General features: G+C 42.9%; 1 protein-coding gene across 3 annotated transcripts in view; it reads left to right on the top strand.

Annotated features, from left to right (window-relative positions):
- GNAO1 (G protein subunit alpha o1) overlaps nt 1–26,300 on the top strand; it is a 383,823-nt gene that overhangs the window by 105,686 nt on the left and 251,837 nt on the right. For all 3 annotated transcript variants that reach the window (XM_019497281.2, XM_019497280.2, XM_019497282.2), the window contains exon 3: nt 13,374–13,515. In XM_019497281.2, coding sequence (XP_019352826.1) covers nt 13,374–13,515 — 142 coding nt within the window. The remainder of the gene's footprint in view (nt 1–13,373; nt 13,516–26,300) is intronic.

Raw genomic sequence — 26,300 nt, 5'->3', positions numbered from 1 at the left:
CCGTACAGTGATCCTCTTCCCATCTTTGCTGTAGATCAAACCCATCATAGCATGACAAAGAGGAACCTGCACAAAGCAATTTCACAATGGTACCTAGATACATTTTGATGTACAGAAATCTAGTAAAAAGAAGAAAGCATAAACCATTGAAATATATAAGAACAAATCCTTCAGGGTGCTGAACACACTCACATCTCACTGATGTTTCTTAGTACCTTCTAGGACCAGACCTCCTGTGATCTCATTTGCAGAATCCTCTAGGAATTGCTTTTCATTTCTATCCATATTCAGGTTATTTTCAATGCTGTGCATCTTTTCCCTTTAAATGGTTGCAGCTGATCACAGTATCCAAGATGCTGTTTCTTGTGCCTTACATACACAAACTGATTGTAACCATGTTCTTAAGTATGCATCTTGAAGAAGCAGTTGATCTGTTTTCTAGAGAAAGAGAAACAGTAACAACACATCTTTGCATGGTGATGCCTATTCCAAATAGTGGCAAAATGAACATGTTAAAGAACTAGGGATAAAGCTGCAGCTTGAAAAATTAAAAATAAAACATTCAGTAAAACAAAACAAGAGAGTGTCCTAGCATGGTCTCAGAAATGTGGCTCTCCAAGTCCACCAGTGGCCCTTCCCTTGGATTATTAGCATCCAAATATTAGATGGTCAAACAAGAGAAGGCTGAGGGGGACCTGGTGACTGTCTATAAACTCACTAGGGGGGACCAGAAGGGTTTGGGGGAAACCTTGTTTCCCCTAGCCCCCAGGATAACAAGGAATAATGGCCACAAGTTGTTGGAGAGTAGGTTTAGATTAGACATCCATAAGAACTACTTCACAATAAGGGCGGCTAGGATCTGGAACCAACTTCCAAGGGAAGTGGTGCTGGCTCCTACCCTGGGGGTCTTTAAGAAGTGTCTTGATGCCTCCCTGACTGGGGTCAATTGAGCCCAGTTTTCCTCCTGCCCAGGCAGGGGGTCAGACTTGAAGATCTACAAGGTCCCTTCCAACCCTACTTCTATGATTCTGTGAATATCTTAGTACTGTGGCCTGCTAAATGACATGTCCATGGTCTATCCTAAAACTAAACTCTAATTATCTGCAGGATTCCTTTCTAGCATTGAGGTGCTGGGATTAATTACCTTCCCAGATCTGAATTCCACATAGGAACAATTGTTAGAATTGCTTATATGACAAAGTAATAGGTTTTTTTTATATCTGTACCTTGAACAGAGGACGAATGACATAAGTATGCTGAACAGTCTGCACTATCTTCATTGAAGGAAACCAAAGACATTTTCCATCATTTACATTCTACATTTTTAAACATATACAGACCACTGTTACTCAGTGAGGACTTTTATTATCATGAAGCATTTCAGTGCCGGACACAGTAAAACTTAAAAATCCTAAAGTGAAGTTGCAGAGGTTTTCATTATCCAGTTACCAAGGTACTAGGGGTGTGCAAAGTGGGCCCTATTCAACTTGGATTTGGATTTGGCCCAATCAGGGACAGTGACTCGATTCGTTGATTCAGATCACTGTCCCTGATTTGATTCAGCCGAATCCAAATCTGAAGATTTGATGCTGATTTGGAGAATCAGTGATTCAGACATAGACACAGCTTTAAAGGTTTTTACCACATACCTTGAGGTGGCAGGCACGGCTTGTGATCATTGCAATGCTGGGGTGCAGCATTCCCACTCCCACAGGAGTGCAGGGGGGCCCTCCACGTGCTCGGCGGAGAATCTAGAAGTACTTCTGGTCCACTTCCAGGTCTGCCGGGGAACATGCCAGGGGGCCCCCATGCTTCCCCAGCTCAGCAGTTGGCCACAGGGGGACCCCAGGTGCCCCCATCCAGACCCAAGAGGCACCAGTCACCTAGCCAGGGGGGGTGCAACCCGGACGTGGACCAGAAGTGCTTCTGGTCCACTTCCGAGTCTGGTGCTGAGCGTGCTAGGGACCTCCCCCATACTTCTGGGATGCTCCATGCGGCCCAGCATCGCAGCGATCATGAGGCCCTGCTACCTAGAGGTACGTAGAAAAAACATTTAAAGCTGGATCTATGTCCAAATCGCTGAATCTCTCCAAATAGATTTGGAGGATTCCAGTTCAATTCAGGGAGATTAAAGGGTCCTCTGATTCAATTCAGATTCAGAGATTCAGCCACCAAATCTCTGCCAGATTGAATTAGGGACTGAAGCTTCACACAGCTCTACAAGGTACTTTCAATTCCTGTGCCAAAGCAGGTGAAAACATAATATCAAAGCAAATTCGCTTTTATCTAGGGTATTTTAATAAATTACAGATATTTAAAAATCCACTATGATGAATCCAGCTCTTGCTTACAATCAGTGCCTGACCCATTTGTGAGACCCATTACCAAATTTCTTCCGTAAGTTTTAGTACACAGTGGTATTGATAGATCATTGAAACTGTGTGTTAGGACAAGGCTTGGTGTATTTTCAAACACAGCCTTACAGTTTTCCCATGACAGAAGGGAATTTTTACATGGTCACTTGGCTCAGGGGAAGAATCAGACCTAGAGAACTAAAATCATTTTGTACTTATCCAGCATGGCAAAATATAGTGTCAAGCAATACTTAACTTTACTCTCTCTGTCTCTGTCTCTCCCTCTCTCTAAAGAACCTGGACCTATCACATCAGCATGGCATAACTAGCTGCATGTTGTGTATATATGAGAGATGTTTCTAAATAATTAAGCTCGAAGCATCTTCTCTCTTACAATCATTTTAAAAAATTATCTTTGTACTTTCTTAGGAGCAAGATAACTTCTTGCTGCAATTATACTGAAAGTGTGTTGTACAGAATATTTCTTTCTCTACCTGCCAACTTCAGAAGCATCATTAAAAAAAAATCTGAATTAAATAAGCAAAACCACCACCAAGAATCCATACTTTCCAAAATTCCTGTTCTGCCTAATTAATTGTCTCAGTCCTCATAATTGGTAGAAGCTGTTGCTGCACATGGTTGCTATTTAATTGGGGTAGGTATCGATAGCAAGACATCACACCTGATACATCTTGTGACTCTTCAGATTTCATTGTGGCTTTTGGCAAAATGCACGTTTCCCAGAAGGGCAATGAGTTGTGAGAGCAAACATTCAGAAAAACATCTGGTCTTTTGCATTTTTTTTCCCCTCCAACTTGCTAAAATTGAAAGTGCTGCTGCTACAGGCTTCTCATCAGCCATTAGAGAATTGAAGCTTCTGATCTGTTCCAATCTAATAGGGCAATTTCAAGATGTGAGCAGATGAGACTTGCTTGTCTTTAGGCATCTACTGAAGCTAAAAGCCACACCAGGTGTTCAAAACAACTTTGATTATTTGTTGACACTGCATCATAAATCTGATGTAACATGAAGTGATTCATTAAATATAGAATAAATTTAACCTTTCAGGTGCTAGTTTGTGTTACTTCTTCCACCCCATTGATGCAGGTTACTTAGAGTCTTCATTTAACTACTGAATTTATGTTTACAAAAATAAACAATCTATTGCAGCTTCTCAGTGCAATCCATTACACACCCACACACACTTCAGAGTCAGCAACTTTGAATTAATAAGCTAGTATTATAGTATTTAGAACTGAAACTTTTTAAGAAGCCTAAAGAAGTTAGTAATTTGACTGCTATTAAAAGTCCATAGGATCGTGGCACCTTATTTCCTTTGGTCTTTCTGAAAATTCTGGAGTTTGAACACAAATAGCAAAGCACTTGAGCCAAATGATACATAATGTACTTACTCAAGGTGAGATTCAGTCTGGTAAAGAGCATCAGTGCAAGGACAAACAGATATTCTCCTGACTACAGATACAATGAGCCAATTAATATACAGGCAGTCCTCAACTTACAATGTTTCAAGTTACAACATTTCACACTTACAACGTTTGTAAATTGACACCCTGTTTCAACTTTCTGATGTCAGTTTTGAGTTTACAATGCTGGATCCGATGCAATGCCACACCAGCGAACAAGTTTGCTGAATTGCCCATCTCCCTGAAGAACATCTGTCCAAACTTCCTTGGACACTTTCTTTAAGAAAGCAGACAAGACTCCAGAAAACCCTGCAGCCAAGACTCCTGAGAAGACTTCAGCCAAGAACCTTTCAAAAAGTCCAACTAAGAGCCCTTCAAAAAGACCAGCAAGTCACCTCAAAGAAGTCCTTCCAAATCAATATGATTGCTATTTACAATATAAATACATTAATGTAGCTATGTTACTACAAAATTCTGGGTTATTTTTGGTGAAAATAGAGTATCTAGCCTTGGTTCAGGAACCATTTATAACATTGTTTCCTATAGGAAAATCGGTTCCGAGTTACAATGTTTTGACTTACAACGCGGTTTTCAGGAACCAATTGTGTTGTAAGTTCGAGGACTGCCTGTACATTCACATCACTACTTGAACACAACTCACAGTCAAGCATATTTCTGAAGCCTTAGGAAATTCAAGCATTTGGGTTACAGATCCCCTGAACAAAAAGCAGAGAGACTAACCGGTAAAATCATGGATATGATTTTTCTTGCACTGGTATAACACCACTGTCTTCAGTGGAGTTATTCTTTATCTACATCAGCATGAAATCATAATTGGATGCCAGATCAGGTTGAGGCACAGAGAGAGAATTATTTTTAAGACTGTTACTGCACCCAGAGCCAGTTTTAGGGTCAGTGCAATTGCCCAGGATTCAAGGGCATGGGTGGCAGTGCCCTAAACTAAGTTTGTTCATAGCTACATAGAAGCAGTGCAGTGCAAGTCACTGTGGGTACAAGTCAAAGGAAGAACGGTACTATCCAATACCAGTTCTGCATACCTCCTTGACAGATTAGGAGCTTTTTGAGCTGTTGTTCTTCAACTGTGGCCCATATGACTCAGGAATCAGACTCCTCACCAGGTTTTTCTCAGACTTTCCAAGGATTTCAAGACATTCTCCTATTGATAATATCAGTTACCAAAAAGGGAAAAGTTGGGAAATCAAAGCAGCTGGAGAAGGCAATGTTAATAACATTTCAAGATGGCAAAAGGGAAATGATACATTTCAGCAGAGGGACAAAACCATAACTCTCAAATACTTCATTCAGAATTCAAAGTCTGGGGAATTACAGGGTCAGATCATGGCTCCTAAGGCTGTGGACTTTGTACTGCCCTGGCATAAGGAAAGTCCCAGGAAGTTCCTAGGCTAGAGCTAGTCTATCCATCCTAAAACACATGATATAGCAGGAAGAAGATATGGTTCGAGTGCTACTGAAAGGCAGTTAGGAATGGCTCACTAGGTGATTCTTACAAATTCCTTTCTAAATTCATATAGTGCAAGACACCTCCTGTGGAGTCACTCTGCATTATGGATTTTGCTGAGAACAAGTTCTTCTGTGGATTCTTCCACTACCTTGGATACAAATGAGGAGTAAAACTTTCTGAATCTATAGAATCTTCAGGGATACCTCCCCCTGCCCGTACTAATCTGTTAAAATATTTTCATCCAGTTCTATCTGCATTAACCACAAAACGTGTCTGAGCAAACAAAACTTGAAGAAAAATTTTACAGCAGCTATGCTTTAATTCCCAAGTGTCTTTGCTGGTGGAAGGGGTGAAAGTCAGTAACAAAATTTGCAACATACGTTGTAGCACTCCAAGAATGTCATTCAAGTGGAAATAGATTTGCATTTCCCCTCGGGGCCTAGTGGCAACGCAGGTATCATGCTAAAATTCCAGAGGCAAGAGTGAGCCCTGCTCTGGACTTGCATCAAAGGCCTCCCACAGTTGGCCCAGCTGTAAATGGGAATATATCCATTTGAACTGGGGAGTCAAAGGTGGCTGAACATGATGGTTAGGCATGTCACTTAATTGCATGTTGTTGGCTACAGGAAATGATGGATCTTAACCATACTCACCTGATGGCTCAGTGAACCTTCAACTTGGCTAATAATTCAAAGCACAACCTGTGCAATCAGTTGTGCAAAATTTGGTCAAGGGATTGACTTATGTGTATCTAATTTAAGGGGAAAAAAATCATGGGATACCATAGGGTGCCAGTAAGTGCTTAATAAGGATAAGATCAAAAATAAAGGATTGATTTTTTTTATACGACCTAAGGCTATCATCAGTCACCCACTTGGTTCCCCCCTCCCTCCCTCATTAAGGAGATCATTACAATCCTAGGTTTTAGAGATAAAACTGACCACATCTGATATGCCTTCATTTGGAGGAGGCTTGCAAACAGAATTAGTTCTGCAAATCCAAACTCTGTTCTAGACACACCCAGAGCTTAATTCTTGAGTTAGTGAAATACATGTTAAGGGTCAGCTTTTTCTGGACATCAGCAAACATGGTCCTAAGGAACAAACATCTTAAGATTGGCTGCAGGTCTCAAAATGGAATCTGAACAAAGGAATCTTCGATAATAATTTTCTAGGCATGAATGCCCAAGGTCAGCAGCTAATTATACAAATTACATGGTGGATGCACACTTGAACAGTGTAACTGAGTGTTGGGGAAGGGGAATTGGCAGCCACAATGTTGTAAAGTCCAAAGGAAAAAAAGATTCAAATTACTTGATGTCCATTGCAACAAAACCACTCCAGCATCTGAAAATCCATCTGGGCCTGTCAGTCATATCACCACTTAGAAAAATGCTGATTGAAGCTGATCTGATCATTTTGCTCAGTTAATGCACAGGTGGAAATAGAATCCAGCTCAGTATTCCATAATCTCTTCATGAGTCAAATCCATTTATTCCACTGGGAGTTTTGACTGAGTAAAGACAGGAGGAGCTGCCCCTTAAAAACTGAAACTGTAACTGTGTTTTATTAAAACATCTTACTATATTCTGATTCCCAGCTCGCAGAAACCTAAACCTGGTAACCATTTCTGGTTTTGTTTTAAAAGGTACCTGACTTAAAACTTTCCTTTCCAGTCAATACAGTTTGAGGTACTGCCCTCAGATGACATCTAGTAGCAAAGCTTTGCTCTGGAGAGTTCTGCTGACCAGGCTTTTCTACAGTGAAGGTCTCTTTTCATCTAGTTGCTCATAATTAAGGCTTTATGACAAGCTGCACTCTGGCTTCCCCATTAATGGTCTTGAGGCAATTCTTGGTTTACCTGAATTGTGCACTGTGTGCAATAATTCACTGTTTAACCACTATCTAGAGAGTAACACAGGGGGCCACATTTTTTAAATGAATTCACATTTTGTGCCCACAATCAATTATGGGTGCAATTTTGTGGACATAAACAACAGCAACATCTAACTATCCAATTACATCCACAAATCAAGTAGGCAGACATCTAATTGCCATTGTCTCTGCCCACAGTTATTCATGCTGACGACCAACACATGCAAAATTGGAGGTAGAATTGAGGCTTCTTGAAAATTTTGTCCCTAAAATTTAGCTCTTGTAGTTTTATGCCCAGTAGTTTTATGTCTTACCAAACTTAAAAAATAAATAAATAAATAAATAAATAAATAAATATGAATTCTAAACTACTCTCACACCTCTCACTGCTTTCAGTGATTTCCCCAGCTGTCCTTTCCCCAGATCAGCCTCAAAATTACGTGTCACAAATGTGACTTGACTGTTTTTGAAATTCAGTGGGCATGTCTACGCATGACGCTACGGCGACATAGCATCAGTGGTCACAAACCATGATGACGCAGCTACGTCACCGTAGCAATGCTCTTCCTCATTATAGTGTGTTGCTATGGCAATGTAGCAACTAAAAAGAACTGTGCGCAGCACACATGGCACAGTATGAGTTGTTACTGCTGTAATTTAGTACTTCCAAAAGGAGGTACTAAATGACGGTGCAGTGACAAAGGCTCTGTTGGGATGCATGTAGATGCTTGATGGCCTTGCTTGATGTCCCAGTTTGTCCAATCTCAGCATTCTATATAACCTGGTCATGTTAATACCTGCTCTACCAATAACTAAAATAGGAGCAAAAGTGCAGCATGCCATTTGTTTGCATTTATTTATGTCAGTGATTCTCAACCAAGATGCCAGGGCATCTTGGGGTGCCAAAGGGTGCCACAAGGTATAAAGAGATAAGTGAGGCATGAGGAGATAAGCAGGTAAACTGAACAGATTAGAACAGACTGAGGCTTGTCCCTGCCTAAATGATCCCTCACCCCAACCCCTCTGCAGGAGGTAAGCACAATAATATATAAATTAGTTTTTGAAATTGGGTGCCACTTAATTCACAAAAGTTATGGAGGGGTGCTTCAAATCCAGTGAGGAGTGCCTAAAGTCCAAAAATGTTGAGAACCACTGATTTATATGCTTCTTTTGCCTGAGGTGGTAACAATCTCAACATTGTTCGGATGCACAGATCAGTATCTTGAGCCTTGTCTGTTAGATGAGAGTCTGAAAGACAACAAAAATCTAATCCCTAATCAACATGTTTCCACATAACAAAAAGCCAAAATAGCCCGACTCGCTTGGAAGGCAATAGGGGCCACTAGCTGGAGTACTTCAGCCTCCCCTTCTTCCTGTAGTGGCATTTCCAGGTTTTGTGATTAATATTTGTGTAAGTTCAAAGATCCTAGAATGTGAGGGTGTTCTATAAATGCATAGTGCTATTAATTACAGCAATAGTGACAATCTCAGCAGAAGGATGGAGAAATAAGTGAATTGTGGAGACTGATTGCTTTGTCTTATTATTTTTAAATAGAGTTCTTCTCCATTGCACTTTCTTACTTTTTCATGTCCTTGTGACAGGGTATTTAGCAAAATACACAGATGTCATTGCAATCTGACAGGCTGCACCATAAGCACTTGTGCTATGGCCTCAAACTTGTCAACAGTACATCTTAGTGCCTGCATAATCTCAGCCCCATTCTTTGCGCTAACAGATGCCTTAAGCTACATAGGGAAGTTCTGGAATCTAAAACCTCTCACCAATTTAACAGATGGGCACTCTTGCTCATTTGTGTTCCACTGTAAGGAAGGTCATTTTAAATCCTGCTCAGGACTGTTTCTAAGAGGTGAAATAGTCATTGGCTATGATGAGATTATTTTAATGCATGGCCCTATAGCTTTTTTACTATTCAGGCTGATGAATTGGTGTAGCGGAAATTCTACAAGGATGGATTTAGGCTCAGGCCCCATAAAGACATCTGAAACAGCAATACTTATCCCTCTCCCCCCACCCTCAGACAAGAATACCCAACACCTCTGCATATCCTTCCTGCTCACAGTGAAGAGCTTGAGGGAAAGAAGACATGTGTCACAAAGTGCTAAATATGTATGTTGGAAGCTAGTAAAATCAGGACACAGTGGTCATGTCCAGACAGGCACAGACATTTGGTTCCCCAGGACAAGTAGCAGGGGTGCACCTTGCACCATAGCTACTTGTCCCTGAGGAGCGCCCGGGCCACGTGCACTTTGGCGTGCGGCAAGTTACCCCGGGGGCAGTAGAGGAGACTGAAGCCAGAACTGGGCTGGCCCCAGCAGCCTTATCTGGGGTCCCAGAGGCTTCCTGGGGCTGGAGCTAGAGCAATCCTGCCGCTTGGAGTGTGGCCAGCAGCTGTGGCATGGCTCTGGGCAGCCCAGCTCCGCTTTTCAGCCGCACACATTGCCCACATTTGTGCTGCTCCAGGTTTTTTTCCCCACAGTTTTCTTTTTAATCCCTGGATTAAAAAAAATAAAAATGGAACAGCACACACATGGGCAGTGAGCCCTTGCAGTGCAGAGAACCGCTGACTGTGCAGTATGTGGCGTTGCATGTGTGTTTGCAGATATGTTTGTGCCACAGACCACATGGCCGCACTTGTCTGGACACACCCAATGAGAGCAAAGACCTTGCTGACAAGAATCTTTTTTTCCCATTCCACTCACCTTGTCCTGAATAGTTTTAAATTATTGATCATCTTCTAGGAATCTAGGAATCTCTTAGAGCCCTTTGAAGTAATGACCTCTGTACCATGAATTAAGTGGGGACCAAGTGGCACTCATTTCTAGCATGGGGGAAGATAACAATTCAGCAGGTTTTGTGCCTACTTACTGCAGTGCAAGGACAAAAAGTCAGCTCCGTTCAATCACGTGAAGTTCTGCAACACCTCCATTTCAGCAGCTGTTTGTTTGGGGAGAAAGGTCCTTTAAACAAGTTAAGTCTGTTGAAGAATTCTCTTTAAAAAAAACATAAAAGCGATAAAAATGCCATGAAAATGAAGCATTTTATGCAGTCATTCTCTACTTCTATTGCCACTTCCCCTCCATCCAGTTTGTAAGCCACCCAAATAAAATCAGGCAAGGCCTTTCCCACAAGTGCAGATCATATTATACAGATCATAATATGCAATTTTACAACATGTAGTTTTTATTAGCCCTGGAGTTTCTTCTGTCCCTTACACCAGCAAAGTATCAGAAGGTCACTCTCAGAAGTCCTTAGTCCCACTCACAGTGGCCTAAGCTACACATCTCCCATGAAGCCCCTTTACATACACCTTACAAGGCACTCCAGACTTGTCAGAGTTACATACCAAGTAATCCCTACTCATTTTACCTGTTCCTCTTTGTGTGTGTGTGTGTGTGTGTGTGCGCGCGCACTCCCCCTTAGACCATATAAGTTCATATTGGGCCTCACACATGAGTCCAGTTGAGCTATGCTTAACAGTCATGAAGGGACAGTGAGCATAAATGACTTTCTGCCACTTTTATGCCACCCAATATGAAAACTAAGTCCTTGGCTTGTGCAGTCTTCTGCGCAAATTAGAGAAACCTCAGCATTGGTCTCATTTTTGCTCAGCCTTTCCAGTGGGCCTCTCCAGTTGGTGGGGGATCACAAAGCTGGGATATGTACTGCCCATGCTGCTCACTTCAGCACTCCATCAGGTGGTGATGCAAAGCCAGCATTTCCAGCTCTTCATCTTCTTGAGATTCTATTAGTTGGGAAGAATCCTTAATTGGTTTGTGAGGTGTCTTTGTGGTGCCAGGGCAGTGACAGAGCAGCACAAAGGCATCATGGCAAGACTCTGGAGGGACGGAGAGCAGAGTTGCTCTGAAGCCAAAATTATATTTATGCATAGAAGCCAAGTAAAGTTCTACTAACAAGTGTATGCGTGCAGAGTCTGCAGCTGTGATTTATGAGACTCCTTTGAAAATACATCTGTTTAGTGTTTGTAAATCTGTGATGGGGGGAGGTGAAGGGGGAGAGAAGGCCTCCATCCTCCTTTCCAGCCTTCCTCTACCCACTCCAAGTTCTTAACAAATGACATAGTTTTAATAAGTGTGTTACTGGGAAAAAAAAAATTAAACCCCCCATTTTTGGCAAGCCATCTATCCTCAGTGCAGCCTATTGCCCAGAGAACCATGCTGTCCCCAAGGATGTAGTTAGTTAGCAGCAAGGAACTGCCAGGATGGTGCCAGCATTTCTCACACTAGTAACTATTTGTGTGCATGTTTTTTTAAATGCTAAACCTTTATGTGGCTACATTTGTTTTTGTTTTATTCCCTGGGAACTGCAGCAGGTCCAGACACAACCTGCCTAGTGCATTACCATGTCCTTGGCTCCTCCAGGATATTTATACCTTCTCACAGCTGGCAATTCTTGATGGGGCATTGTTTTTTCTCTTGGTCTTTGGGCCTGTTTGCATGCCTTCTGTTCATGCCTGGGAGCACCACTGGGAAAAGCATACCCTACTCTTGCACACACCAATCTGAGACAGAGAGCTTAAGAGTGGCTCTTGGTATGTGCTCAGGGCAGAACTAAGGTGGTAACTTGACCTTTTTTATGTGATTTGGTACCCAGAGTTTGGGATAAAGTGTGTGGGACATGCTCCATAGCACCACTGCCAGGTGCAGCACAAAGCCAGTGTAGACATTCCCTCATCTCTATAGTTTTGCATATCCTGTTCCCTAGGCTTAGCCTTTCTTCACCTCAGCAGCACCTGTTGATTCAGGCCCGTCGTCTCACCTAGACTTGCGAATGAGGGAATGGAAATAGAGTCAAAAGTCAAGGTTCAATTGAATTATTATCATGGGTCTGACCACAGACAATTAGCGTCCATTTGGGCTTAGACCAGCTGTTTATCTTAAGAGCTAAAGGCCTGGTTAATCATTCACACTGGAATAAATCCACAGTTACTCCAATAAAGCAATGTTGGCATAAAGTGAGTGAAAAACCAATCAAGCCACAGACCAGGATGGCTCTGGAATATATTGTTGTTGCACACCTTGTATGTGTCATATGGAAGCAAGTACACATGTACATATGCACACAGACTTATATGCAAATAGGATAGTGCATAGACCTAATATGTTACAATCATTTCAGCACTGTGTTGGGTACAGAGAAACGCAATGAGCCTTTCTTAGTATTTTTAGATGGAAGAGCTTTCTTCTGGTAAAGATTTTAAACTGGACAAAAAAAAAAGCAAGCTGCAGATTCCCAAAGCTTATAAATGCTATATTGTAGCTCAGTATTTTTTTAAACAATTTGCAATTTCCTCCCTCTGTATTCCTCAGTTTTTCCATCTACGATGTAACAATAATGATATTAACTTTCTGTGTAAAGTGCTTTGAGATTGACTGATTGTGCTGTCTCAGACCCAAGTTTTAGGGTTGGTTTTTGGTTTTGTTTAGGTTGTTTTTTTTTTCACTAAGCTACAAGTCTGGTCCAACTGTCACTGAAAAAAGGAAAGATTTCCATATACTTTAGTGAGAGGTAGATAGGGCCTTGACAACCAGTCATTGCTGGGAGGCTCAAATATGAAGCCATTACAGCTCAACTCCGGCTTCAAGTGTGAACAATTAAGTATAAGGGAGACAACAGCAATACCCAGACACCCTTGTGGGTTCGTAATTAAAATAATGACCAGAAAATAAGAGAATGCCATGTACAACCTAAAATGCCAGTAATGCAAATAACAGATGTAAAGCAGGAGGTTGGAACTTTTTACAAATGACAGGCCACCGCTCACAACCCAGCCGCCACCATAGGCTGCCAATCCCTTACTATTCCCCAGCCAACGCTTTGCAGAGGGTTATTTTGTGACACCCCTTCCCTCCCCCAATACAGCCTCTGCCAAAAATTGTTGAAAGCAACAATTTGGAGCAACTAACTTGGTGGGGGTGGTAAGCAGGAGCTGCAGCAGAGGGCAAGAAAGCAGGGATGGTTGAGGCAGCAGTAGAAGATTGCTGTGGTGTTAGTAAAACATGAGCTGGTTTGTGGGCTGGATCCAGACTCTTTGTGGCCCACAGGCTGCTAACCCCTGGTCTAGAGAAAAATCACCAAGTAAAAAATTGGGCCAATCAAACTATAAAAACAGCCTTTAAACATCTTGGGTTTAAATGCTTCTTCAACCCAACTGACATTCTCACTAAGTCTTTATCATTTTTTTCATTATTTGTTTAGGATCATCCATGAAGATGGTTTCTCTGGAGAAGACGTGAAGCAGTATAAGCCTGTGGTCTACAGCAACACTATTCAGTCACTGGCAGCTATTGTCCGCGCCATGGATACTTTGGGCATTGAATATGGCGATAAAGAACGAAGGGTAGGTTAATATCCAATAAAAATTGTTGACTTCAAAATGCTGACTTGGAGGAACAAGTAGAGTTTGTGTGTCATGAGAAATGGCATATTTGTACAATCCAACCAAAGCTGAGAGAGGATGTTCAAACCCTTTAGCTAGGCAACTGCATAAATAATTTGATCAGTTTTGTACAATTGCCTGTACAAAGGGCTAAACAAATAGATTTACATAGCCATCTATTTCAGCTGTGATAATTGTATAATTGCAGACACAGCTGTGATAATTGTACACATACCTGCATGTCTAACTGGTATGAAATTGTGGTCCTATGCACCTCTATGGGCAGAGAAGTACAAGGCCTAACTGGCAGAGTAACAGGCGTCCAAAATACAGGTGTGACAGTAGACACTAAGTAGATATTACACCAATGAGGATTTGCTTGAGATAAAAATTGCTACAAAATATTCCAGAAAAGAATGTTCTGATAGTGTTCAGTTACACTCCCCATGCCTTGGAAGGGCAGAGAGGAAGTAGAAGTTATCTTACATTCATCTATACAAAAGTTTCTTGTGTTGAATTATCTTTTGTGTTTTCCATGTGGATTCATCCAGTCTGGTGTTGAAATAACTCTACTCCAGAATGGAGTTTTACTAGAAAAGAGGCTTGTACAGATGGATACATGTAGCATCTGTAGCACTTTGAACTAACTCTTAAGCTGATGACAGTCAGCCCAGTGCTATCCTACTACGCATAACTTTACACCTGGATTGGCCTGTGTTTTCTTGCACGGTTTTCTTTTGCTTCTCCATTTTTCCCAGATGTCAATAATGCCTTTAAATCAGTCAAATATGCCCCTTTGTAACTCAGCTCATGATACATTCACCCAGAGCCACATACCTTGAAGTCATGGCCTGTGTTTCTGCATGGTCCCAAGTAACCTTTGCTTCACTGGAAAAAATCTCTCTTTAAAAGCGACTAACCCCTTTCCTCTCTTGTCCTTGCATATATTGTTTATTAAGTGACCACAGCATGTACATAAAAGCTTCTCATTTAGTAACTTGTAAGGAATTGAACTAAAAAAAATGGAAAGAATTAGTTTTCCAACCCAAATCAGGGGCTGAGCTGTTACCATGGATACTTTGTTCACAAAAAGCAGGTCTTAAGTTTCTGTTTTTTCCATAGGGTGTCTGTATGTTTCATACTATAATTTACAGTATAGAAGATATATGCTAATGGAAACCTTGTGAACTAATATTGATGGCTTTGAAATAAATATGTTAATCTGATGATTACCCAGTGACTCAGCTCCAAATAATGCACGTATCTTAAATGTCTTTCCTAAAAGTCTATATGCAGGGGAGAAAAAATCATTCTGTCTGATAAATAGCTTATGACAGATGGTTTTAAATGTAAAATTGATTTTTTAATGCAAAAGTCCTAATTCTGTAAGGTAAACTCATCAACATTTAGGTACTGACTTTACCAACTAATGCAGGTTCTCAGTAATCAGGACTATGACTAATGAAAAACTGCTGCCAGAAACCATTTGGATAGTATTAAAAGTTATGTCAATTCCCATTCCTATGGATAAGGTGTCAAATGTACCACTGGAGGATTCCTACTGCACCGAGGGGACTTCAATTTGGTATGTTAGTAGTTTCATAGTTGGTAGGGTCGGAAGGGACCTGAGGAGATCATCTAGTCTGACCCCCTGCCGTGGCAGGAAAGAGTACTGGGGTCAAATGACCCCGGCCAGATGTTCGTCCAACCTTTTTTTAAAGATTCCCAGGGTAGGAGCCAGCACCACTTCTTTTGGAAGTTAGTTCCAGGTCCTAGCCGCCCTGACAGTGAAATAGCGCCTCCTAATGTCTAGCCTGAAACTACCCTCCTGTCCCAGCCGCCTGCGGAGGGTTCAAGATTGAGAGTATGGTCGGGGGTAGAAAGGTAAGAAAGATTTATTGACTTAACAAAAACACAACTACGTGTAGTAACAAGACAAACAATGACAGACAAAAGCAATTTGTGTTGGCAACTTATCGGCAGTCCCCTCTGATGCCTGATACACTGCAAGCTTCTCTTTCCACAAAGTTCAGCGAAGTCAGGCGTCCCTGAACAGCACTGTCCAAAGGGGTACTGGGAAGGACCCTGGAATGCAGTCCTTGGGCTCCTCGAGGTCCACGGGCCCACTGATCCAGGCAACAGCTAACTAATCCTTTTCACAGAACTGTATCTTCCTTCTGAGTGGTTTTCAGATATTTCAGCCAATTTAAAGCTTCTGAGTGGTTCTGATAACATACAACCACTCAGATTCCTTTTACTTCAACTGTCCTTAGACTGACCAATTAGCAGTACAAGCCTTGCATTCCTTTGATAAGGTAATTTTAACTACACCACAAGGCCTTACTACTTCAAGACTTTGCTAAATTTACTAGGCCTTACTTTATACAAGGCCTCACTACATCTTAATCTTTAATTAGGCTTTTAGCAACAACATATAGCTTAATATCTAAACAAATATAGAAAAACACTTTGTCTAATCTTCATAGGGCCTTCAGCAAGCACCTGTATCACACAGACACAATTTCAGCTGTCACACCCTCCGCTAGTTTGTGTCCTTTGTTTCTTGTAACTCCCAGGAGTGCTCGGGGGAACAGGGACTATCTCAATGCCTGCTGGTCCCCCTTGACTAGTTTGTAGACTGCCACTAGATCCCCTGTCAGCCTTCTCTTTTGGAGACTGAACACGTTCAGGTCCCTCGGCCTCTCCTTGTAGGGCCTGCCCTGCTGACCCCTGATCATGTGGGTGGCCCTCCTTTGGACCCTCTCCATATTGGCCATATCCCTCCTGAAGTGCAGCACTCAGAACTGGATGCAGTACTCCAGCTGTGGCCTGACCAGTGTCGCATAGAGGGGGAGGATCACCATTTCCATTGGTCTCCATATTTAGTCTCCATTTCCCTCCTCTCCTAGGAAGCCAAATACAAGGACCAGCTCCTAATCTCAGGGGCGGAAGCACTTGTGCTGTAGTTAAAAAAAACCTTGTCACTTGCCTTCAGCGTACTCAACGACCAGCCTCAGCTCCCTGTACCTCAGGAAAACAGTGTCATGGTAACAGGAAACAATGGTTTACTTGATTATTACTAAGGATATGACTACATGAACAAGGTACCATACAGCTCACCAGCTACTCCACAGTAACTGCCTATGTGCACACATTTACTCTGCTGAAAATGCCAGGTAGTTTATCCTGCTTCCACTGAGAGATCAGTTACTGTGGAGATGATGATGGACTACAAGTTCACATCCTAGTTTACCTCCTGGTAACTTGCTCAGTTGTGGCCATGCCCTAATTCATCTCCTATTGCCAGTCTGGGACAGATTTTCAAAAAATTGTATAGATGTAGTTTCATGCATGGATGCTTTTGAGCACAATTTGAATGTGATGTGTACAGAAATGTAGAGGCTGCTTTAACATCTCAGGCCAGAGCTAATTTGCCCTATAGTTATATGACCTTCTCTTCATGGTCAAATAGTGGTAGTCCTTACTCTGCTGAAACTCCCCCTGATTTCAGTTTACTTCTAATGTTCAGGTCCTTGAAAAGTGGGGCTTGGTCTATCTATCCACTTCCCACTGATTTTGTTGGGGTGAGGCTAGGTCTTCAATGCTCAAAAGCAGTGGTTTTCTATGAAGCATGGTCTGTCATTATTTATATCAGCTCTTGGATATAGCTCAGAAGAAAACTCTTTCTGAAATAAATGTATTCCTATTAGAAACTAATGCTCAGTCACACTATGTAGTATTTAGGTCTGCAGCGCTAAGTATGTGGTGAGATTTTGGACCATGATATTTATCTCAACTGTTCCCCTCTTACTAGATTCAGGTGAATCTAAATCAAACTTCTTGTCCCATTGTTATTTTCCCAATAATCATGATAAGAAACCCACAAGAATCAAATCTAAATTGAATTCAAGTCACACATTTGGTTAAAATATAGTGTTGCCTAGTCAAATGGAAGATTTTTAAGGACAGGTTTTCTGGATTCATTATTTAATGTAGAGCAGGAAAAGGGGCAGAATTATTTAATGTGGAGAATCTACTAACCTCCTCTAGAACATCAGATATTTTCAATTCCTTCTCTGGTGTTTTGCGGCCTTAGAAGGCACTCCATGAATCATTCTACACTAATTGCAGGAAAGAAGTTTCAAGTTTATGTTGAAGTCTGTTACACAGAGATAAGCTACCTGCTGGTGAATGGGTAACTGCCAGCGGCTTTTAGCTTAGTGGAGTCTGGTGGCTTTAACATCAAATAATGAGGTTGATTCAATTTGGACTTCTGTGTTTTACCCTAGAGTGACTCAGTTGATTGTAGTGTAGGTACTGCTAATTGACTCTGGTATAAGCAGAGTGACCTAGACAAATTGGAGCACTGGGCCAAAAAAAATCTCATGAGCTTCAACAAGGACAAGTGCAAAGTCCTGTACTTAGGACAGAAGAATCCCATGCACTGCTACAGCCTGGAGACTGACTGGCTAAGCAGCAGCTCTGCAGAAAAGGATCTGGGGGTTACACTGGACAATAAGCTGGATGTGAGTCAACAGTGTGCCCTTGTTGCCAAGAAGGCTAACAGCATACTGGGCTGCATTAGTAAGAGTGTTGCCAGCAGATCAGGGGAAGTAATTATTCCACTCTATTTGGCGCTGGTGAGGCCACTTCTGGAGTACTGTGTACAGAAAGGATATGGACAGGTTGGAGAGAGTCCAGTGGAGGGCAATGAAAATGGTTAAGAGCCCGGAGCACGTGATTTCTGAAGAGAAGCTGAGGGAACTGGGTTTATTTAGTCTACAGAAGAGAAGGCTGAGGGAGGATTTGATAGCAGCCTTCAACTACCTGCAGGTTGGTTCCAAAAGATGAAGCTGGACTGTTCTCAGTGGTGACAGATGACAGAATAAGGAGCAATGGTCTCAAGTTGCAGCAAGGGAGGTTTAGGTTGGATATTAGGAAAAACTCTCTCATTAGGAGGATAGTGGAGCCCTGGAACAGGTTACCTAAAGAGGTGATGGAATCTCCATCCTTGGAGGCCCAGCTTAACAAAGCTCTGGCTGGAATGATCTAGTTGGGAATGGTTCTTCTTTGAGCAGGGGGTCGGACTAGATGACCTCCTGAGGTCCCTTCCAGTCCTAATGTTCTATGATTCTATGATCAGCATTAGGCCAGTTGTGTTCAGATAGTATAAGTGTAAGATCAATAAGTAACATAGCATGAAATATTTCATAACAAAGCCTTAATTTCTCTTAATACATTTCAAAATAGTCCTTTATTCTCTGTTCTGTGTAGAGTACACAGCCTGTTCCCTTGACCCTATGCTATTCCATTTATTCCTTTTTCTTACTTACCCCCTACAATGATTTTTTAGAATCTCTATGGAAAACCACATTCATTTTCATCTTTTGTCAATTGTACAGCTATTTTCCTGATTTTAGTTATGTCAATGTGATGCAAGAGCATAAGAGAGTTTGACACCACTAAGCAGATCATTTATCTAGTTCACAATGAAGACTGCAGATGGTTGTTCTTTGAAGGTGTGAGTAAGTCCTGCATTGACCCTGTATACAGCTGTGAATTTCAACCCTATGCCTTTGACATTGAAAACTTACTTTTTTCATTTATAAAAAGTGATTGAGAGGATCTAGACTTTCATTACTGATGTAAGAAACTAATTTCTTCTCCCTCTCCAGGCATCTCCACCAAATACTCAGATATACAAGATCACCACTGCCCATACTGGCACCCCTCACTTCCATTAAGCCAAATACTAAGGATAGAGGAAATGTCATAATGAATCTCTCAGCTTTTGGCAGTGAAAGAACACAGAAAGTACCAAACAAAGGAGGGATTCCTTTGATTTATTGGCCCACTATCTCTGACATTGCTAATGCGAGACCCTTCAGAAAAAGGGGTACTAGCACTAAAAGGCACCCTAATTGCATAATATACCTTGCTAAAGCTATTTCTTCCTGACCCCAGATGGTGATCTGCATCTGCCCTGAAACAAGAAGATTAACGGCCATTGCATGTTACTTTAATTAGCCTTGCTAAAATGGTAATTATACTGGAAGTTCATTTAAAAACTTACTGGAAGGCCATTCCCATAAGGCATTAATGGCTTGCTGAAAAGCATTCAGGACTTCAGTTTCTATCAACTTCAGTATGATAGGACTCAAGTAGAGTAGTTCCCAGGAGAAGCTCAGCAGTAAGGTATCAGGCCTAAGATATCAGTCTGAACTTGAATATCTTTCTGTGGTTTGAATGCAACAAACCATCTAACTTGCGTGAAACAAGACCAGTGTTACCATGAGTATTATTGCTCATGCTCAACACAAGAGTCCAAGGGTAGGAGGAATTTTCTTCTATAGATTCTCTTTGTTAATAGCTCACCGTAACCATCAGGATTATTAGGATATATCAGGAACCAAATTCTGCCTTTCCTGACATATGTGTAATGTAGCCGACACCAGAGAAATCTCATGATTAACTGAGGGCAAGATTTGGGTCTTTGGCTTCTTCAACCCCTGTGGTTGACCTGTAGGGTTCATAAGTATACACTTCATCATTACCTTTCCAGTTGGATTAACAGGCAGGAAAACTAGGCAAGATTCAATCTATTAAAGCCTGTGGATGTGACAGCCAGTGTAGCTGAGAAATCCTCTTTTCTTTTAATTTATTGGTGAAGTTGTGTAGAGGAACTTGAGATCTGAAGTTAGTAACCCAAGGAAAAAATCATTACAATATTTGTATCTGACCAAATAATTAGGAAGGATGGAAAACTGACTGTTTTTCAGCTACTGCTGTTGGGCGAAACAACTGTTTGAACTCTACATTTAAACATCAAAGCTATTAGTCATGATATTTTGCAGTATAAGTCAATGCTGACCATACAGTAAAATTCTAGAAATGACATATGTTCTCCCACTCAGCATAGAAATATATATTTGTGGCTAACAGTAGTGTAAGTAGGGTGGGACTAGTGGGGCACCAGCCCCTGGTGCCCACTATGAGGTGGTGTCAGAATCCCTGCCTCCCAAGAGTCCACCACAGCAGGGACAGCCCTATGCTACCCCTGCCCCTGTCCAGCCATAGGAGCAGCCCCACACCCAGCAATGTATCTGGAGAGCAGGGGGCAAATGTGCTTCCCCCTTCCCAGGAATTTTTTTCCACAACAGGCACAGCCCTACACCCAGTAGTGTATCTGGGGAGGGGAGAGCAAACAGGCCCCCAAGGGTGACTCCCAGAGAGCCCACACTACAGGGCTGCTGTTCCTCTTTTGTCAGTGCTGCTGCCAAGCTATCTGCATAGGGAAGACACACTACAGAAGCAGCGGCAGCCATAGCAGCTGCATTCCCTGTGCAGACAGCTCAGGAAGGTAAGACTTCCCTTACCCTCACCCTCTATCGGGTGACCACCTTCCTCCACCATGAGTGCCAAATTAGCTTGCTATGCCTCTGATGAACAACCTAAGAGAACCCAAAGGCATGTGCCCTTTAGTAATCCAAACCACATGTAGTATGTGTATGGGTAGGCAAATAATATTAATGCATATACACATATTCATGATTTGCACATATTTATTCTTGTTTTCGCTAAAAGAAAATGAGGGATGTAATTGTCTTTGAGGATTTTCATTTGCATTAGAAATATAAAATTTTCAACGAAACCTTTTTTTGTTGTTGGAAAATCCTGATTTGAAATGTTTTGCAGAAACATCAGTTTTGACAAAGTGTCATTAGGGAGGTTTCTTGGGTTCAAGATGGAGTTCTGATGAATTTCCTGTCCCTTGCTCATGAAAAATTTCTAAAAAATCCTAGCTTCCTCCTGATACAGAATAGAGAAAGAGTGGACGTTTCCTTTAAATTTTCCAGTCAACAGGAAAATGATTTCCTGCTTTGTTCTACAACAGTTTCTTTAGAGTTGTTACAGAATGACACATAAGATGTTTGGTCCTTCAACTGGAAACTGTAAATATGCACTTAACTCTTTAAAGAAGAACGCTTATTGATCAAATAGCGGGATCTACCAAGTTGTAATCTAAAAGTATACATTATGCCTGCAGTGTCCAATGCTGGGGCAAGGCATGGGACAGTAGAGCTGACACTGCTGGCCAGAAGCTACCTGCAGGTGGCCCTGGGAGCTGACACGCCTGGTCAGAGGCTGGAGCAGCACCCTGAAGCCCTGGATGGGGTTGTCTAGGCAGCTGGGCAGCAGCACAGAGGCAGGCAGCAGCACTGGGGTGCAGGCAGGCTGGTGAAGCTAGCCTGTGGCCTGCCCAGGGGGCACAGGGCCTGGAATGTCCTTAGGTTCCCTGTTTGTATGCCCCAGGGCTGAAAATGTCTGCAGGATTTTAAAGCCTAAGGGAAGGGCTACAATAGAGGCAGCCCAGCCCTGGGGTAGGAGGGGTTCCCAGCCCCGAGCCCTGGGGCTGGCCTCAGGCCGGCCCGCTAGTGGCTACCCCAGGCAGGCTGTGGGCCGAATTTCAAATATCAATGTAGGGCATCCAGAGGAAGCTGAGGTCTGAATGTCTCCCCCTCTTCTTCACATTTGTATTGCACCAAGTTAAACCTGCAGAGTACCCTCAGTCCTCTATACTTAATGCTGGTGTAGTCATGGAAGTACAGTTTGGATAACCCCACAAGGAAGTCACCTGTGAACTGCCCCTAAAGGAATCTACTTTTAACTCATACAGTAAGATGCCAGAAGACAAGCAATTTAGCCCATAAATCAGCTAACAAGAGAGAATACATTAAATATAGCAAGTGACCCCAAGTTTTAACTCCAGCCTCTCTCATGCCTTTCAGCCCCTCTCAGCTGATATGTTACATATTTACTTAAACTTCAGGTAAATTTGCAGGTTTGTGGTGGGGGAAGGAATGCAGAAGCAGCTCTAAAGGAAATCTAACACCACCTTTTAAGTCATCTTTTGCATTGGCTGTTTTATACAGGGCAGTTCTACAGGGTATAAGCTTCAGAGGGTAAAATTGCTTAATGATTTTGTTTCAAAGTAGACTGTCAGAATTCCAGACAGGACTTAAACTTCCTCCATATTGTGTCGTATCTAAGAAAGATGCTCTTCCACATTCTATAGCAGGCCTATATAGCAACTATAAAGAGAGACTTGCTCAAGAGTCTCTTCCAGATTTTACTGAGGATTTCTTCCTTGTTGCTTCAGGACATTTGGGAATTTAATTTTGTTTCAGGCAGGCAGTTGAATCGTTATGCCAGACGTATCACAGTATTTTTTATTTTATTATGAAAACTTTAATGTATTACTAACTCTGGACAGAATACAGAGCTGATAGACAGTAAAGCCAACATATAAAAGTCACATGATAGTAGAGCTATTACTAATAAACAAACATCAGTCTCTTGCCAGTATTTATTCAATAGATCAATCTTTGGAACCTATAAAGAAGCCCAGTTTTGATATATGTAGGAGGAAGATTACAGATAGGCCCCTTTCTGACCTATATAGGCCTAGTTTTATCATTAGTATATCAACAGTTATTTTCTATTGTAGCCTCAGGGAATTTCCACCATGAAAAGTTTCACTATGACACTTTGCTTGGGGCTGCTGTCATGTGATACCCATCTGGCACTCAGCTATTTCAGAGACAGGTGCCCTATATTTAGATTGATTTAGAGCTGTATTTTTGTCTCTATGCCAAACTTACCTCCCCGCTACGCTCCCTGCTTTGATGAGGTATGTTTCTGTAACCACCATTCTCATTTCTGAGAAACAGAAAAAGATAAAAAGAGGCAGCAAGTTTCTCAGGAGGAAAAAGGCACTTATTATTTTCACAGTGTCTTGTTGCTATGGGTAATATTTGTCTTGGTCAGGGAAAGATTTGTTGTCACTGGCTGAGGTGGCCAACTTTTTAGAAATGTGTTTTGTTTTGTTAAGAGAAGAATTTAGAGAGAGAACTGATGATGAATGATGGACAGGAGAAGTTCTGCATGCACAATGCACACCCCAAGCTCCCCATATCAAATACAGCAAGAATCTCCCCAGCAAAGCACATTGAGACACACTAGGTTAATGTTGTTCCATCCTTGCCTGACCCCACCCCATAAGTGCCCTGGAAATGCTGGTCCTGAGAGAAAACCTCTGCTAGTAAAAGGAAAAAAAGCATTCAGATCAGTGCCCTGAAAAATAAATGTAAAGATGCTGAAGGGTTTCCTCGGAGCTTGCAAGCTCAATCAGGGTGCTTGCACTCTTGGGACAAGAATCTGCAGCAGGCTGTGCACACAGAATGCATGCACATGATTGGACAGCTGTAACTCCAGTGTGGGTAGCCGGAGAAAAGAGGGGAGACTAGCTGGGGAGAGGGTAGCTGAAGCTGTGCTGAGAAGGGCTGTTTCTGAGGGGAGGACAGTTGCTTCTAAGAGGACTACCAGCAGAAGAACTGTTGCTGAGCGAGCTGGTACTGAGGGCCGAGGAGCCACCAGCTACTGAGTACCCGAGATTGCCTGGTATCCTTTACTAAAGGAACAGGGGTTGTGCAAATGGGTTCCTCTCCCCACTCTTAAGATCCCTGGGTGCAGGGAGTCACTGAGAGGGAATCAGGGACAGGGGATGCTAGAGGAGGTTCTCCGGGAGAGCTAAAGAAAGTAGCAGGGAATTGTGGTTGTGTGGGAGCTCCAGCAGAGAGCTCAATAAAGTACAGGTTTCCCTCGATTTATGCAGTACATGCGTTCCTGGAGAACGGCACATAAATCAAATTTGCATAAAGCGAACCCACTTTACAGTGTAACAAATAGGGATAGGTTCCCATGGTGGGGAGGGAAGGAGGGAGGGAGGCTGGGACTAGGGAAGGGGTGGGGGGAGGGGAGGGGTGCCACTCCAGGGGCTGCACAAAGCAGCAAAGCAGAGAGAACAGAGCGGCACTCACCCCAACCCCAGCCCCAGCTGCAGTGGCCCCAGGAGCAGCTGGCGCCAGTTGCCTGCAGCCACTGGGCTGCACTGTGCCACGAACTCCCCAGGGCTCTACCTGTCCCCACTCACCCCAGCTCTTGCTGCAGCAGCCCCAGCCAACACTAGCTGCCTGCATCAGGGCACGGCGCCACCCAGCAGCTACAGGCAGCTGGCACCAGCTGCTCCCAGGGCCACTGCAGCCAGGGCTGGGGTGAGTGCCACACCCTGCACCACCCAGGGCTCCATTTGTTCACACACACCCCAGGCCGTGCAGGAGCAGCCCCGGGAGCAGCTCATACCAGCTGCCTACACTAGGGCACAGCACAGCCCAGGAGCAGAGGTTCTCCACAACAGACAAGTGGAGCCCAGGTGCAGGGGGGACAGGCAGAGCAGGGTGCAGCCTAGCGACTGCAAGCAGCTGGTGCCAGCCACTCCCAGGGCTGCTGCAACTGGGCCTGGGATGAGTGAGGCCACGGCCCTTTCCCCTCCCCTCACAGACTTACCTGCTTGGGGCAGTGTGGTATCTATGCTCATTGCATAAGAGCAAATTTACCTTGCATATAACGAATTATGGGTCTCAATATGCTCATTGCATAAGAGCAAATTTGTATATAAAGAACCTGCATAAATCGAGGGAAACCTGTACAGCGAAGAAGGGGCACTCCAAGTGCCAAACACAGGGGAGCTGCCTTGGGGAAGTGTCTGGGGAATGGTGCAATTGATTGCAGACATCCAGGAAAGAGTGGAAAAGGGAAGAAGCCCTGGTCTCTGAAGCAGTCAGACGTGAGGTCCTGACAGGCACCCACATCTTCTGTCCAGATGATGGCATTGCCATGCCTCTTCTGAGGCAGAGCGAGTTCCGCTCCCCAGGGCTCCACTGCAGCCTCTCCATAGTGGGCTACTTTGTGGTGAGCAGAGTAGCCCACCACAAAGCCTGGCTAATTATAAGTTGCCTGAGTGTTAAAGTTGATAACATAATTGCTTTTGCAAATAAGTATTTGCTTTGTCTGCTGGTATAGATTATTATTGAGCTCATTGAAAATATTTTGTTTGTTATTTATGGGATGTTGAATTTGTCACTCTCTCAGTTATTATTGTAAATAGTTATTTAGTGTGTGGTCTGGTGCAGGGAGGGGAGAACCACAGGAGAGCACTCCAATGAGTGGTGGCTCCCAGCCTGTAGAAGAGTGAGAGTAGACCGAGACCTATTGGCACCCCAGGATCCCAAAAATTTGGACATGGCTGTGGGTAGCTCCTCCACCAGGGTTACATCAAAGAGCACATTATAGTTCTATTTGCTGCAGGATATAAGCACTCTTTTACAAAGAGAGATCAAAGCACAAGGCATAGAAACTCCCTTGCCTGGGACATTTCTGCAAGGGTACCAAAGACCAGATTCCCATCACCCAGAGAGGCACAACAAGGACCTTGGTATAATGTGACTTTTCCAGAACAACTCTGAGATCTCCCAGGTGTTGGCCAGCTGGGGCTATGGATCCACTTGGGTGAGGACCACAGACTTTTGTTACTCTGCACAATAGAGGCAAAAGCCATTCTTGCAGGTTTCACTAAAGCATTTCCTTGATATGTCCCTCTCTTCTCTCCCTTAATCCCTGCACTATCCAGCAATGGTATAAAACAAGCCCTTAAGATCTCCATGGCTGTACTTTATAAAATAGGAAAGTTGGTTTTGTGTACCTTCTTCTGGTAGGTGTGCCCCCCAATATACTTCGGTGAGTTGTTCCATGGCTTCTAGCAAGACTGTTTTCAAAGCAGCCATCAGAGTAAGTACATATAAGGTCACTGCCATCCTTGATGTGCTTGACCTGCTTTGAGTCTAAAG

The sequence above is a fragment of the Alligator mississippiensis genome, chromosome 10 (assembly GCF_030867095.1).
Source record: "Alligator mississippiensis isolate rAllMis1 chromosome 10, rAllMis1, whole genome shotgun sequence".
Classification (NCBI taxonomy): Eukaryota; Metazoa; Chordata; order Crocodylia; family Alligatoridae; genus Alligator; species Alligator mississippiensis.
The sequence above is the reverse complement of the archived record's forward strand: the minus strand, read 5'-3'. Positions and strand labels throughout refer to the sequence as shown.